This window comes from Taeniopygia guttata, chromosome 12 (assembly GCF_048771995.1).
Source record: "Taeniopygia guttata chromosome 12, bTaeGut7.mat, whole genome shotgun sequence".
Classification (NCBI taxonomy): Eukaryota; Metazoa; Chordata; class Aves; order Passeriformes; family Estrildidae; genus Taeniopygia; species Taeniopygia guttata.
In genome coordinates, this window is record NC_133037.1 from 533,717 (window position 1) to 550,457 (window position 16,741).

Consider the following 16,741-nt stretch of genomic DNA (forward strand, 5'->3'; position numbering starts at 1 on the left):
GTGTGTAGCCCAGTCATCAGCTGTCGAGGTTCTATGTACTTCATGCAGGCTCACTGGCAGGCTCAGAGTTGGAAACAGTTTCTGGAAATGGAGTTTACTGCACTTTACTTGCAATAAAATATGTGCTTTTTCTGTGCTTAGCTGTATGATGTTGGAGGGAGGCAGATCCTTAGTGGAAATATTGTGAAACAAAGATTTGAAGTAGGAAATATGAACTGAGTCCTGGGATTGTGTGAGAATCAAACCAATGATGCAATTGTGAAATCCATGAATATGTAAATATGTGTTTTCAAAAGCATCTTCTTTTCAGTTTAACCACACTTGTGAGCTCTAAACCAGAAAACAACTGGAAAAAATAGAAGCAAAACAACCTTGACTCAGAATTTCATTTAGGAGGTGATTGCTGTGTGGTGAGGGTACTGGCTGGTGCCATTTTGCTGGCACAAGGCCCCATGGAGGCCACTGGCCATTGCAGCGGGGGGCTGGTCCCTGCTCCCCGAGTGTGCCAGGCCAGAGGAGTCCGGCTGGGCTCTGCAGGGCCACGCTTGGTGCCCGGCAGGATGTGTGCCCTGTGCCCAGCGGGATGTGTGCCCCATGCCCAGCAGGAGCTGTGCCCTGTGCCTGGCAGAGGCTGTGCCCAGCAGGATGTGTGCCCCGTGCCCAGCAGAAGCTGTGCCCTGTGCCTAGCAGGATGTAGGGGCTGTGCCCGGCAGGATGTGTGCCCCGTGCCTGGCAGAGGCTGTGCCCAGCAGGAGCTGTGCCCTGTGCCCAGCACAATCCGTGCCCAGGGACCATGTGGCAGCACCAGCAGCATGGAGCCAGGTGCTGGTCCTGGCTGCTCTCCTTGCAGCACCTGAGCCCGAGCTCGGCACCTTTGCCTCCCTGGGCCATAGTGTTTGTGCCTGTCTCTTCTGCCAGCGGTCTCTGTGAAAGTCTCTCAGCTGGAATTGTGCCTTTTGTTCCAGATGAAACTCATGTCATTCAGTTCAGTGGCCAAAGACTGCAGCTGCTGTTCAGTGCCTTTCACAGAGAGCCTGGGCTTTGCCTGCTTGCTGCCCTTCTCCTCGCCAGCCCCAGGCTCTTTACAGTCTGTTTCTTCCTCTAACCCCTGGTGATTTTTTTCCCGTTTCAGCTGCAAGAGCAGTGATTTTTGCTGTTAAATTACTAAATCCTATTTATTCCATATTACTAAATCTCATTTAATCTGTTTACTCGGTCTCTCTGGTGTGAGGCTTTACTGCTGCCTTATGCCAAGCTCTGCTGCTGATGAGTTGCTATTCAGATCCTCTCAGTCCTTTTGGCATCTGGCTGTTGGGGCTGGTTGTGTGGTGCTGGGTCTGTACTGTGCACCAAGGAATTGGCCAGTAAGGAGCTGTGGTTCAGAGATGGAGCCCACAGAAGTTCTGGGGATGTCTGGCCTCACCCATTAGCTCAGAGCAGTATTAGAACTTTGCACTGATTACAATTCTAGAAGCTGCTGCTGTGCAGCGTCCACAGGTGGCGAGTGGTTCTCTACTGTTCTAAAGGACCTGGGCACAAGTGCTGGTGTTGGTGGTGTTAATCAGGTCAGCTTGATTTCAGTGCTCTCTCCTGCTGAGTCCTCACTATTCATTCCATGTCCAGAGACTCTCTTAATTCATTTTTATCTTCCAGACTGCTCTGTACCTGCCCTTACCAGGCTCATCTGCACCACTTCCCCAGCTGCTCATGTGTGTCATTATTCTGATGAGGCTGCGATACTCTCAAGAGTCACGGTGCCTTCAGTGCTCCTTTGTCCCGTGTAGCTCTGGCAGTCACCGTGGCTCCCGGGCCACGGGCTCGTCCCGGTGTCTGCAGGCAGTTGTTCTGTCTGTGGAGCCACGGGCTCGTCCCGGTGTCTGCAGGCACTTGTTCTGTCTGTGTGTGCGTGCAGGGGGGTCTGCATCTCCACACTGTCCCCTGCAGCATACCTGAGTGTGTTCATGTTGTGCACAGACACTCTGAGGTAATGTTGGATGCAGAACCCTTCCAGGAGCACTTCTTAGTGCACTGAAACCAGCACAGTGTCTTGGGTGGCGAAGGGCCCTTCTGCAGCGGAGTGACAGCCGTATTCGTACTGCGAGTGGAAAGAATTAGCGAAACTCTCTCCCTTTCCAGGGAGGTATCTTCTGTGCCATCTTCCAGAGCAGCCAGTTTGGGAAGGGGCTGGCTGGGGGCCTGGGGTGATACAGGTGCCTGTGTGCCCCTGGACAGCAGTGCTGGTACAGCTGGAAGAAGAGATCACGCCTGAATCCCAGTGACTGTGGGCTCAGGAGGGAGGCGATGCCCTGACAGTGTTCCTTTGGAAATGTGTGCCTTTTTGAGGTGTTCACCTGACCTTTTTGATTTTTCTTTTCCACAATTCTCTAGGAAAGATCAGCACCTCCTGTCCCCTGTGAACTGCTGGTACCTGGTTCTGACGCAGACCCGTCGGGAGAGCCGAGACCACGCCACCCTGAACGACATCTTCATGAACAATGTCATCGTCCGCCTGTCGCAGATCAGCGAGGATGTCATCAGGCTCTTCAAAAAGGTAACTGCGCAGCCGTGCTTCATTTTAGTCTGAAACAGAACTGTCACAAATGTTGCAGAGCAAATCTTGAAAGAGACTATCACTAAAAGTCTTTCCAGGTGGTATTTACCCTAGACTTTTAAAGAAACCGAGATCTAGACCTGTCAAGTCTAGATCTCGAGTGAGGTGTGACCTGGTGCTCGAAGTGTCAGTGCCAGAGAAATGAGAGGTGGAAACAGGCTGACTTTTTTCCAAGACTCTTTGGAGGGCTTCAGAGCACAGGTCAGAACAGGCTTGTTGGGTGGAACCTTGCTCAGGAGCAGGATGACAGCTGTGAGGCAGGTACAAGAGTCACTGTGCTTCCTGAAGGCAAGAGTCATGCCTCAGAAATTCGGTGGAGGCATTTCCAGGAGCCAGAGATCATGTCATTAGTTGAGCTCTGAGCTGGTTGTAGGGCCTTCACTGGAAAAGCGCCTTCGCTGAAATTCTTGAAGAGCTGTTGAAAAGTAGAGAGGGGTTGTTTTCTGGATTAATGATTAGTTAAAAAGCAGGAAAAAAGGGAAGGAGGATTCCAGTGCAGTTCCTAATAAATTATTTGGGAAAAGTCTGAATAGTAAGATGACAAAATTCTGCTGATGATACAGAATTATTAATGATGACCAAATTAAAAAGGAGCATCAGAGGCTTTTGAGGATCACGCAGTCAGGTGGACCAGAACTGTTCATTGAAGGTGAGGAGTGTGGTAAGAGCACAAAAAGTCCCAGCAGAGTGGAGGCTTTGTAGCCTTGTTTTCCTCAGGGGCAGCTGGGGACTGTAGTGAGGGAGCAGGGTGAGCCGCAGGGCACCTCCTCTCCAAGGGGAGAAGGCTCATAATCAGAGCTTATCTTGAAAATTCAGCCTGACTGGAGAATAAATTTCATGTGATATTTTTATGGCCAGTTTCCTCTAGTTTATAGATCTGACCTAGAAATGAAACTGCAAGGTCGGGTTTGTGTTGGCTGATTTGGTATGGGATATCATCCCTTTTCCTGTTCTCCTGCCCTCCAGAAATGGCGATACTTGGTAGATGTCGGTTAGTCCAGTTCTGTCTCAAAATGTTCCTCCCATTTGCATTTTTTCTGAACTGGTTTTTGAGATTTATATTTAAACTGTGCTTCTGCTTTCCCTGCCCATATCTGTGGATGCTGTGTCTCATTTGTAAACACAGGACAAATTCAGCCAGCTTGCAAACAAGGACATATATTGAGTGTTTTGAGTCTTCTCCTGTTGTATGTCAGTCCTCAGCCAGGGGATGGTGAAGTATTTCATCCATTCAGCAGAATTATTTCTTTGTGTTTGGTGTTCTTCCATCTCCCCTCATTTTTGAACTTAAATTTTAACTTCTAAGGCTCAACACTTAAATTCAATAGAAATGGTTGCTCCTTGTTTCTCCCTGCTCCATCTCCTGCCAGCAGAGCTGTGTGACTCTGCAGCCTGCCAGAGCCAGCACCTGCTTTGCATCCAGAGGAACCTTTACAGCTGTGGGCATCTGTGATTTCACTGTTCGTTCCTTGGACTTACCTGTCCCTGGAAATAATGTTCAGCTAAATCAGAGAAAAGACTTATTTTGTGTCAGCGTTTGCCTTTCATGTGGACAGGGAGGCTGCCACTTTTGGCATATTCAGGTTATTTATTTTTCTCAACCTATGGCCTGTCTGAAGGCTGCTGAGGCTGCACTTCCCACTTCACAGCAGCGCTCAGGGGGAACCTGGGGCACCTATGTGGAAGTAGGAGCATGCTGGTGAGTGGATTTTGGAGCTCCAGCCTTGCAGCATGTGAAGCTGCTCAGAGGAGGGATCTTTGGCTTTGAGTGTGGTGGGTAAAGTGCCCCAAGCCCTTCTCCAGGCGGGCCAGGCTGCTGGCAGATAACCCAGCTGCAGAAGGGTTAAAACTCCCACAGTCGTGGTTCAGCTGCTGGGTGTGCTGGATTGCTCTCTGATGGTAAATGAGAGTAACATTATTTCCAGAAATGTCACTTTGAATTCTTCCCATCTAGAGTTTATTAATGGCCTGTGACACGCTGCGGGGACGTAAGGAGGCCGGAGGTTTTGTGTTTCCTGCCTCCATTATGTAAATGTAAACAAGCCCGGGGAGGGCGGCAGGGCTCACGGTACAGGATGAGCATAGCTAGGGAGCAATTGCTCAGCAAGTGGTAATCTGCCTGGAGAGAGCGGGGTGCTGAGCTGGGGTGCTGAGCTGGGGTGCTGAGCTGCCGCTCCCTCGGCTTCCCTGTCTGAGCCTGGCACAGGTGGGGTGGGGTCACCATCCCTGAACCTGGCTCGGTGGGGTCGGGTCACTATCCCTGAGCCTGGCACAGGTGGGCTCACCATCCCTGACCCTGGCACAGGAGGGGTCACCATCCCTGAGCCTGGCACAGGTGGGGTGGGGTCACCATCCCTGAACCTGGCTCGGTGGGGTCACCATCACTGAACGGGCAGTGTGGTTTGTCCCCTCCACCCAAGTGTCTTCCCCCCAGCCACCAGCAGCAGCTCCAGCTCGCCTCCTCTCGTGTCCGGCTGGGAACCCTTCCAACCCAAACCACTCTGTGAGGAAAGCAGGAGGAGAAAACCCAGCTGGGCAGATTTCCCTGGAGCTCCCAGTGTGAGTCACGTTCCCGATGCAGGAGAGGATCAAGGCGAGCGTGCTGACGGTGCTGAGAGGCAGCAGCGAGTGGAGATGCTGAGATGTGTCCCTGTGAGAGCTGGCTCGCTCTGCTGTCAGGGCGAGTCTGTCACCACGATCCTCACGGTGTGTCCTGCCACACTCACACCCAGGGTGAGGGACCCACTGCCAGGCAGGTGTTGGCTCCACTCTAACCTTCTGCCGTGGCTGAAGGAAGGAAGTGTGATGCTTCTTCCTGGAATGGGATACAGGAAATTACATGTTTGAGACAGAGCATTGCTATGTCCAAAATAAGGGTGCTGGGTTATTCCCCAGTGTGGGATTTAATTATGTGCTGTGACAGTGAACTTAATTACAGCCTGTGCTGCATTGTCCTGGATGGAGGTTGGATGAAGAAGCAGTGTCTGGATGGGAGCTCTTATCTTTGTCTTTAGAGTAAGTGTTCTCTGTTGTCAGTCATCCATCCTGCTGCTTCCCCATACTTTGTCAACATGGCAGGAGTTTTAATAAATTGCTAACTTGAAGCCATTGCTGTCTCAGTGAGCCACTGTGGGTTTTAGGAGGAATGTGAGGCATAAAGGAAGCAGCTAAATTGTAGTTCGGGTTTTGTGGATGGTCCCAGGAACTGGAATGATGTTTTGTTGTTGCCTCCTGTCAGCACACAAAATAATTCTTATGTTGGAGAAAGGGAAGGCAGCAGGCTTGGAGGAGAGGCAAGTCCTTCAGCTGCTCACTTGCTTGAAGGAGGTTCCAGCATCCTCACTCATCCTCACTGCCCTCTTGGATGCTGGGAGACTCCCAGCCATGCCACAGACCCTTTGCAGCAGGGGCCAGGCGTTGGGGTAGTGTCTGTGAGAGCTGGCTCTTTAACTGTGCTCCCCACCTGTGGTTGCCTGCGCAGGTGTAGCTCATGGAACAGCACACTGAGCCAGTTTGTGTTGCTCTATTTCGGAGTCTAAAATTGGCTTTGAAAATTACAGCTTTGTGGCCTTGCCCTGCAGTGTGCAGGAAATCCGGGGCAGAGGCAGGAGCTCAGCTCAGCCTGGGCCACGGCTTCTGCCACCGGCCTGTCCTGTCCTCCCCAGGCTTTTGGGGAGCTGTGGTTTGGGGAGTGGCCTGTGGCTTGTGGCAGCAGGGGTGGCTGGGGGGTACGTGTGGCTCCTGCTGTGGGCTCCAAGCCCCTGTTTGGAGTCCTTGACTGTGATAACTCATACTAGAATCACAGAATGGTTTAGGTTGGAAAAGCTCTCTGAGACCATCGAGTCCAATCCTTGCCCAGAACTGCCAAGGCCATCACTAACCCATGTCCCTGAGTGCCACATCCACACAGCTTTTACATTCCTCCAGGAATGAAGGGGAAATGTTTTCCAAATAGTCAGCCTAAACCTCCCTGGCACAGCTTGGGGCTGTTTGCTTTTGTCCTGTCCCTTGTTCCCTGTCTCTGTCCTCTAACCCCCACCTGGCTGCACCCTCCTGTCAGGGAGCTGTAGAGAATGAGAAGGTCCCCAAACATCTCTGGGCTGTGTCTGGGGGGATGCACATCTATCACGGCTCTGTTGTGAGTTAGCAAGGCCCAGTGAGATTTTTGGGAGCAGTTCTGACCATCACTGTTGGTGGGCAGAGGACAGGGACTGGGCTCCAGTCCAGATGAGGGTTCCTGGTGGCCATGGACCTCAGCTGAGCACCTTCTGGTCACTGGCACCATCCTGGCACCTTGTACAAGTGGGAGTGGGACCAGTGTGCCTCAGTCAGGCCTCTGAGGATGGGACTGTCCCAGGTACCCTGCCACTAACTCACAGACAACTGTGGTTACTGGGTGGGGCTTTCACCCTTCAGACTCCTTGCTTCAGGCTTTGCTTTAAATCTAACTTCTAGTAATCTAGATTCAATTTTCAAAGTATGTACGTTGTCCCTACATTGTCCCTAATTCCATTGACTGGAATTAGAGGACCTTTCTGTGTCGAGGGCTTCTCTCATCACCCAGCCTGATGGAAAGTTGTTTTCCTTGCCCACGTGCACAAAACTTCCTGGAGTTATTTGAGGAAATCTGGGAGAAACGGCTCAGTTTTGTTTTGGTTTGGTTTAGGGAGGGAGGAGGGGGGTGTCTATACTTAGTTTAAACACATCTTCAAGCTATACTAAGTATTTCCTAGCCAAGAAGATTCCACGGAGAGATTTGTGGTGTAATTACAGGCAGGCAGGAAAGCAGTGTGAGCACATCCAGCACCTCCAGCTGCTGGGTTGCAGTAGGAGTGGGTTTGATCTGCAGCCAAGCTCTGGTGTTGGGCAGCTCCCCGTGCTGTGGCCTCTCCACAAAGGGCTGTGTCCATGCTGGAGAAGGCTGGCGACTGCATCTGCCTCATCCTGCCTGGCAAGGAAAGGGAAAACACAGGCTGATAATGGGAGTGCAGCAGACAGGAGGATGCCAGGACTTCCTCACTGGCAGTGAGTGTCTCCTCAGCTGGCTGAACTTTGGCTGCTGCTGTTGTGAAACTGGAAACTTTATTATATAACTGTGGTGTAGCTATTTTGTAATGTCCTTTTTCAGAGATGCTTTGGTTCACTTGGGTCAGAATAGTGAAAATGAGCTCCTGAGGAGGAGCTAGGGAGTGGGTCATGGCCAAGGGAAATGCAAACCTGGGATGCCAGTGCTGGGGAGCCCTGGTAGTCTTTGCTCTGAAATACCAGTGTTGGCTGGAAATTGCAGGTCCAGCAGCAGATGGGTTTAGTCACAGAGCACAGAGTGTTTCAGATCAAGACAGATTGAGAGGTGATGCTGTGGGGCTGGAGGATGCCAGTCTGGGGAACTGCCAGTCTGGGGAACACAAATGGCTGTTGGATGATGCACGCCTGCCAGTCTCGAAGTGAGTCTCTGCCAGTCCCCAGACTGGGGGACAGTGTCATGTTACACCCAAATGGGGAGTTGGCTGTGGGCTAGGAATGAAGGTTACCAGTGGAAGGGTAAATCAGTATTGCCTGTAATTTTAGATTCATCTGTTCTGCAGGATAAATAAGTTAAATTATATTAAATTCCTCCTCGTGGTCTCTGAAACCCAGTTTGGATGATCCATGGGCAAAAGTCAGCCTCAAATGAATATGGAGCCGCTCTGAAACTGCACCAGACTTTGCTGCACTGTGTGTTCATGTTTATTCCTCTGAAATGTATTTTCATTTTAGAACTGCACGTTTTGAGCATAACAGTCTCACCTCTTCTTGTTTTTGTCTTGCAGAGCAAAGAGATTGGCCTCCAGATGCATGAGGAGCTCCTGAAAGTCACCAACGAGCTGTACACGGTGAGCAGCGAGCCCATCCCGCGTTCCCAGGCACGGCCTGGGGAGCACAGGCGTCTGTCAGAGCCGGCCTGGGGCTGTGCCCTGGCCGTGGCTGTTCTGCCCCTCACATCCCGTTCCCAGGCAGGGCCTGGGGAGCACAGGCGTCTGTCAGAGCCGGTCTGGGGCTGTGCCCTGGCCGTGGCCGTTCTGCCCCTCACACCCCGGGAGCCTCTCTGCTCGCTGGGCTGGTGGCGGTGCCGGAGGAGCTCCCGCAGCGCGAGGGCTGGGTCCGGTGCCCGGCTGCTGCCCTGAGCCTGCCTGGGGTGTTTGCTGTGGTCACTCAGATCCCTGGGGTGCTGGAGCGCTCTGGAGCACTCTGGAACGCTCTGGAGCGCTCTCACCTGCCGGGGCTCAGCACCCCTGGTACCTTTGGCCCTGCTCAGACTCTGGGCTGCTGATTCCAGCACCAGTGGCTCTGAGCTGGCTGTGCTTGTCCACTGGACACCTCCCTGCTCCTGTGAGCCCCTGGCCAGGGGGATGGCTGAACGTGACCTTCTGCTGGGGAATGCAGAAAACTTCTGGCTCGCAGGGGCTCAGCTCTGGCTTGTGCCCCGAGGAGCACTTTGGCTGCAGAGTTGTCTGTGCCTCCCAGTGCGATCATGTGCTGTTAGTCAGGACATAGCTCTTCCAGCAGGTTTTCATGGCAGAGTAATAAAAGTCTTTGTGTTGCTTCTGCCTCTTGCCCTGTAGCAAGTGTTTTTTAAAAAAATTGTTTTATTTGTGGTTTAGGAGCAACAAAACCATATAAAGACTGCCTTTTGTTGGAAAATTGAGATAATATATTTGCTTTCTTTGGTTATATCTGTAACTGGTACATAAATAATGCTGCAGTAGGTTTATTCTTAAACAATCATTCTATTTCATCTCTTTGAAGAGCAGGCCTAAACAACAGAGCATGAGTGATTGTATTTGAAATTTCTGCCATAAATCTCCTCTTAACAGGTTTGTTCCTGCACTGGCTGTTGAAGGATTTGATTGTTGTGAGACCTGCAGTGTGGGTGGACAGCAGATCAGATTAAAAAGCCTGTGTGAGATTTGGGACTACATTGTTGATGGTTGAATGTCACAAGCTGTGTTAGAGGTGGTGACTAATTAAGATTAATTACAGCAGCAACATGACAGATGCAAAACAAGGAAAGGCTAACAAGGGCTAGGTGGACCTCATAGCTGTGGACCTGTATGCTCTGACCCCAGGCATGGGACAGGGCCATCCCCGAGGGACACACTGCGGTCACGGGGGGACCAGCAGTGTGCTGAGGCCCCCAGTGCAAGCAGTGGCCAAGGAGGAGCACAGAGGGTGATTCTGCTCATCCTCACAGGAGCTGGGATTTCTCCCATTCACTGCTTTGCTCCGTGTGCTGAGGAGAATGGGCTTGAATGGTGAAACAAACTGGTTTGAATGGGAAACTGGGACAGCTGGAGGAGCTCTGTGTTTGCGTTCAGCCTTGCTGCCAAGATGGCAAACTGCTTGTGTTATCCAGGCAGGAAGGAGCAGGGAAGGGCCGTACCTCAGAAGCGTGGGGGAAAAGCCTGTGGGGCAGTCAGGGTCAGCTCACGTCCTCGTGGTTCTGTCCCGGAGCCATCAGGTGCCCAGCTGCGCCCTGGCTCACGTGCTGGGGTGGCTGGGACATCTTTGGGGCTGAGCTGCTGGTGGTGAGTTCTTTCAGCACCTTGGGAACCCATGAGCAGCACGGGAGCTGTGGCTGCTGACAGAGCCAGGCATGGGTTAAGGAGCTGGCTCAGGACACCGGGCTGCTGCTTCCTCAGGAGTGTCGCTTGCCTGCTGTCAGCACAAGGAACTCGATTTCTTCCTCTGGCCAGGCCTTTACCCACAGCTCATCCGTGCCCTGGCGAGGCTGCTTTTTAAGCAGAATTAAGGAGAATTCTGTGCACTGGGTGGAAACAACAGTTTTTTACAAGCTTCTCAGGCATTCACTGTCTCAAACTCAAGCCAAAACAACCACATTGATTTTAACTCAGCCTTGTTGCTGTTCTGATGCAAGTCACCCTGTGGAGTGTGTATGGAGACAACCAAAGCCACGCTGATTTTAATCAAAATGGAAGTGGATGACTTTCATTCTGAAGTGGAGATGCTTGTGAATGGTTTTGTGCAGAAATAGTTCAGCTGTGAATTAAAACCAGCTTCGTTCCTTTGGTTCCTCCTTATGGATTCCAGCAGAGAGGTTCCAGTTGGAGCTGGTAAAGGCAGGAGGCTGAGGGGGCCTGAGCCTGTACCTGACACGGTCACCCCATTTCTGCTCTGGCTCCTCTGCTGGGTCAGAACCTTGGGATGAGCTGTTGAGGAGAACAAAGCCCTTGTAGCTGGAGACTGCCAGCAGTGCCATTTACGGCCGGTATTTTGGCAACAGCCTTTATCCAGAACATGTAATTAATATGGAAAACACAACTCGTGTTGTTAAATAACTAATGAACATTGGAACATATTTTTCCTCCTTCGCTGCAGCTAATTAACTGATTTGCAGGAAAGATCCCCGGGACGCAGCTGTGGCAGTTTGTCTTTGTGTCACAGCAATGCAAGCCAGGGACAGCGTGATTGGATTGCAGGCACCGAGACGGCACGAGGGAATTGCAGATCAGGGACTGATTGCTGCAGTGCAGGTTGGCCCTGGCCAAAATTAAGGCAGGTATAAACAGAAATACACTCTGAATTTCCAAGAGCGAGCTGCGTGGCAGGGCAGCTGGTGAGGAGCACAGTGAGTTGTTTAAGGTATCTATTTTGGTTGGGTAACTGAACCTTTAGATTTCACAAAAATCCTGCAATTTGGAGCCCTGTCACTCGTTGGGCTTTGCTGTTGTGTCATGGCCTCTCTGAATGCTGCAGAAACCTTTCCTCTTACTGCCTGAAGCCCTGATATGCAGGATTTTGCTTCTTCACTTCCCTCTGTGTGCTTCACAAAAAGATGTTAGGTGGTGAGGATGAGGAAGGCTCAGTGAAACCCTCTGGTCTTTCTCTTTAAGAAAACCCCAGGAATCGTCTGGTCTGTGTGTGTCCTGTGGCATTCACTGCAGAAAAGGCAGTTTGAAATACGTGGTTGCAATCTGTGTTAAGAATTTCCGGGGTTTGGAAATGCAGCAGCTCAGGACAAAGTAGGAGCCTTTGCTCACTGCCCCTTGCCTGTCCCTGCCCTGCAGGGTGGGGTGTCCCTGCACTGGGATGTCCCTGCAGTGCCAGGTTTGTGTGGCTCCGGAGGGCATTGGGAACGTGCTTCAGCTGAGGGCTGTGCTTGGCAGGAGGACGGATCCTGCAGCTCAGCCTGACCTGCTCCAAGTCAAACACTCCTGGCTCCTGCTGGCAGCTGCAGCTGAGGAAAACTCTGTTTGCTTCATTAAGCCATGTGTAAAACCCCCCTGCATAAAAACCTCCTGCGTCTGGGGTTCCTGCTCTGTTTTAACCCTTGGGCCTCAGGCAGCCCATCCCAGTGTGTCCCAGCCCATCCCAGCATGTCCCAGCATGTCCCAGCCCATCCCAGCCCGTCCCAGCATGTCCCAGCCCATCCCAGTGTGTCCCAGCCTGTCCCAGCCCATCCCAGTGTGTCCCAGTGTGTCCCAGCATGTCCCAGCCTGTCCCAGCCCATCCCGGTGTGCCCAGCCTGCAGTGCCCAGCTGCTGAGGCTGATTGCAGGGAGCACAAGGCAATGTGAAATAAACCCTCCACGTCCTGAAGGGAGATGATAGGAGGGGACATGTGACTAAAGGCATAAAGAGAGAGGAACAGATGTGTCCCTCTTGCCAGCTCTGTTAAAATATCCAGTGTGCCCTTTGGGCTCTAGTTTCTGAAGGTTGTGCTGGAAGTTTTGCCTGTAGAGTGTTCCAGGATCAGCGTCATCCCTCCTGGATCTGGAATGTCAAGGACAAGGTGCTGCTGCACCCATCCTGGCACTGCCTGTGCCTGCTGGTGGCAGCAAGGGGAGGATGAGGTGGTGACAGGAGATGAACCCCATTTCTGCCTGGGGATTGCAGCTCCTCCACTTCGGCTGGTTCGGCTGTCTGATGGCATAGCAAGTCCACGTGTAGGAGCAGAGGGATTCGGTCAAAAGGGAGGTCAGACTGACTGTGGCCTCTCTCACAGTCACTTCTCATGGAGACCCTTATCCCAGCTGCAGAGCCCTGAGGTTATTCCTTATGTCCCTGTTGGCAGGCATACGGTGCTCTTTGACTGCAGGTGTGTGCTGGATCATTCCCCCGGTGGGACTGAGTGTCATCACAGTTCTTAGACCAGCCTGGAGCCTCTAGAAATGGGGCTGGGGCTGGGATTCACCTCTCGAGCCTTTCTCCCTGCTCTGTTCCTTAATGCCACAGCAGCCCCCAGAGCCCTCTGCCCTGCCCAGGGCTGCTGGCTGGTCCTGCTCTGCTGCTGCAGGTGGCCATGGCAGGGTGGCTCCTGACCTCCCGTGTCTGCAGGTGATGAAGACCTACCACATGTACCACGCAGAGAGCATCAGCGCCGAGAGCAAGCTGAAGGAGGCAGAGAAGCAGGAAGAAAAGCAGTTCAACAAGTCAGGGGACATCAGTGTGAACCTGCTGCGACACGAGGACCGGCCTCAGCGGCGCAGCTCTGTCAAGAAGATTGAGAAGATGAAAGAGAAGGTGGGTGAGAGGGAAGGAAGAGGGAGCTGGGCTGGGGCTGGGGCTCCCTGCAGGCGGCAGGGCTTGGCTTCAGCCTTGTCTTTGTCTGTGAGGCCATTCCTGTACCTCTGGGAAGGGGTTAGGAGGGCTGGTGTCTCGTGTGCATGTTCTGCTGAAGATACCCAAGGAGGCCATCACAAGTGCCTTCCCTGCTCCTGGCTGTGGAGAAGGGCCAGCACCAGCTCCTAGAGAAGGAGTCAGGATGGCACGACAGGGGCAGGCAGTGCCCTTGGACGGGGTGGGGACCTGCACAGGAGCCACTGGCCACCCGTGGCACCTTCCAGGCTGACTCTGGAGGGAGAGCCGAGACCAGCAGCTGGAGGGGCCTTGGGGGTGGTGGCTCCTGGGGCGCAGGACAGGGAGAGGCAGTGGGAGCTGCTTCTCCAGCAGCAGCTGGGCACGGCGTGCCAGGGGCTTGGCTGTGCCAGCCGGGCCCCAGGGGTTGTGCTGAGGAGGGCAGTGCAGACTGTCTGGAAGTGAGAGTGCAGTATTTAGATGGATTTCCTAGGCAAAACACTTTGTGCCATTCTGGCTTCAGCAAACTCCGTGACCTCAGGATCTCCACAAGTTTTTGTGTTAATTTTGGAGGAAAGGTGATAGTTTCCCCAGCCAGGGATGCATTTGCTCGCTGGCTCATGCAGCCCTGGGACATTTCTTACAGTGAACTTCTTGGAAGGGTTAATCTTTTGATTCAGCCTTCAGACCAGGGATCTGCCTGAGCAGATGTCCCAGATCTGGAGCACATCTGCTTTCTTACAGTTTTAAATTCTGGGTCCTGTTCTGAATTGTGTAGGTTGGGCCTCTGGGCCAGATTCCACTTTGATACAGCTGCACACATCTGGACCAAGTCCAAACGTATGTCAGTATTTCTAGGGGGGAAAATTTGGCCCTCTGGTTTTGTCTGATGCCAAAATCCCCAGCAGCAGCTGTGCTCAGGGGCTCCTCTGAGCAGGATGCACTCCTCATGGCTGGCTGACAGCGTGAGGGGTGTTCAGATGGGATCTCCTCCACTCTGGTAAGGGTGTTTCATACTGGGGTGTTTCCCTGTTTTCATAGCAGATACCAAGTTCTAGTAATTACCTCATCACACCCAGGCTGCATGGTGCTGTGGGGGTCTGTGGCAGGAGAAACTGTGCCAGTACCATCCTGTTTGTGCTTTGACACTCCATTCTGCTTTTTCAGAGACAAGCCAAGTATTCTGAAAACAAGCTGAAGTGTACAAAAGCCAGGAACGACTACCTGCTGAACCTGGCAGCCACCAACGCGGCCGTCAGCAAATACTACATCCACGACGTCTCCGACCTCATCGACGTGAGTGCCTTCCCTGCAGCCTGGCTGGGCTCTGAGCTGCACTCCTGTGCTGCTGGGGGGGTGTCTGTGGGGGCTTTAGGCTGTTCTTAACTGGGGCTGGATATGTTCTGTGGGTTGGGTTTGCCTTGGGCTGAGCCAGGTGAGACTGAGGTTTTGTTCTCGGCCCATTGGTTAGTCTGTCTGGGACAGAAAATGCTGCCCAGGTCAGACACAGCCTTGGTTTTGGTGCTGCACCAGGGGGGGGTTTTCTTTCTGCTACTCGGTGACTTTGGTGGGGATTCAGCACATGTGGCAGTGCTGTCCTGGCTGGGGAAGCCTTTGGGGCTTTGTCCCGGTGCTCCTTGAAGGGAATAGCCTCAAGGCAGGAACTGCTGGAGGCAATGATAGGAACTGAACAGTGGTGACTCCTACAAACTGCTTTGAGACATTCAAAGAAGGGATTTACCCAGAGAAGGGATTTCTGCTTCTTCCTTTATTGGGCATCCCACAGCGTGTAGATTGCAGGGTGCAGCTTCTTCCTGCTGGAGGTGCCTCAGTGAGTGCATAAATAGCTGAGCTTGAAGCACCTTCATTACCTAAATGTACAATTTAAAAAGCTGCTTGAGTGTTTACCTCCTTTCCTAGCCCATTAGCATGTAGTTACACTTCTGAGAATTGAAGTAAGTCTGATGCAAATCCCCTGATGACTTAAAGATTTTGATATACGATAAAATACTCTTAATTATGTTCTTTTTGTTCTCTTTATTATTGAAGATGTGTTAAAAAAAAAGTAAGTTGATTGTGGAGACATTTGAATGACAAGGTGTGAGAACACCTTGATATATCTGCAGGCTTTCTGCTTTTGCAGTGTACATTCTATGTTTCTTTTGTTAAATTATCTTTTAAGCAACAATGACTTCTTTTTGTGGAGTTTTTTGAACTTTGATTTTCTGGAGATTTGCTGAGTTCCATTTTAGCTCTGTCTGTTTATATTATTCTTCCCAACTTTTATTTCCTCACTGACACTTCCACTGGAGTCAGCAGATGGCATTTCCTCCACACTCCAGGAATCCCTTCAGGGACTTTAGCTAAAGCATCTTTAACATGGAGCAATGAAATTTGTCCTGATTATAAAGTCTGTTCAGCAAAGAAACAAAATCCTGGATGTGTGAGCTGAGCATGGGTGTCCCGTCTCCTCAAAGGGAGAGCAGTTTATCTGGGCAGGCCTTTTTACGAGTTCAGTGTATCTTGGGAAGCAAGAAGGGCTTCAGCACTCCAGAAGAAATGAATCCAAGCCACGGGATCCCAGTGGTGCTGGAGAGGGTCTGTGTGGGGCAGCTGAGCCCATGGAGGGAGCAGCTCTGCAGTGTGTGGTGAGCAGGGGCTCTGTGGGAGAGTGGAGCCTGGCCGGCCACGCTTGGAGCCCAGGGCAGCTCTGAACCTGGCTGCCCACTCACTGAGCCTGACTAACCGCTCTTGGAGCCCAGCTGACCACGCTCCCGTGGCTCCTGCTGGCTCCTCTGCCCTGCACCACCGCAGAATGCTGAGGGATGCTCCAGGCTGGCTCTCTGGGACGCGGGAGAGGCGACTGGCTCGCACACCCTCCATCTCCAGTACAAATTGCCGCTGCAGCTGCTGATTTCACACCAATCTGAGCTGTCAGGACACTGCAGAGCCAATTTACCGGTGCTGCCCCATCCCAGCTGCTTCAGTGTCATCTCTGAGGCACAGCCGTGACGTGCGTGCTCCCTGGCAGCCCTGAGCGCGGGGCTGTGACAAAGCCGTGCTGGACCCTCCTGCTCTGCAGGGCAGAGGGCCCAGCTGCTGCGGGAGGTGGCAGGGAGGCCTCCCGGGGTTAATGAGACCTGTGAAGCCCATCAGAGGAGCTGCAGAGGGGCGCAGAGCCGTCTGCTGCTCTGTCTCCAGTGGCCTTGTTGTTTTGTCCTAGAAAGGAAGGGAAGAATATAGAGATAGATCAAATTAGCCTTGGACTGTCAGCGCACCGTGGGGCCTCCTCCTCAGATGACACGTGCGTCTGTCTAAGCGCCTGGGTTTGTCTCGTTTCTGTCATTAACTCTGTGACCAAGTTAATCTTTTCGACCACGTGTGCAAAGAGGAGATAAAGCTCCTTATCCATCCCTCTGGAGTTCTGTGGGAAGTGGCTGCAAGATAGTTTGAAGCGGTCACATGAAAGATATCACTAGATTCAGCCGAGAAAATGGAACAGTCGCTTTCCATATAAACTGATCTGCTGAAACGTCCGCAGCCTCCTCCGGGTCCT

At 52.3% G+C, this 16,741-nt stretch overlaps 1 protein-coding gene across 3 annotated transcripts in view; it reads left to right on the forward strand.

Annotated features, from left to right (window-relative positions):
* SRGAP3 (SLIT-ROBO Rho GTPase activating protein 3) overlaps positions 1–16,741 on the forward strand; it is a 70,986-nt gene that overhangs the window by 30,103 nt on the left and 24,142 nt on the right. For all 3 annotated transcript variants that reach the window (XR_012057869.1, XM_030283462.4, XM_030283463.4), the window contains exons 3-6: positions 2,389–2,551; positions 8,422–8,484; positions 12,946–13,131; positions 14,353–14,481. Coding sequence is in view for 2 of the 3 variants with exons in the window: in XM_030283462.4 (XP_030139322.2) it covers positions 2,389–2,551; positions 8,422–8,484; positions 12,946–13,131; positions 14,353–14,481 (541 nt within the window). In the remaining variant the exon portion in view is untranslated. The remainder of the gene's footprint in view (positions 1–2,388; positions 2,552–8,421; positions 8,485–12,945; positions 13,132–14,352; positions 14,482–16,741) is intronic.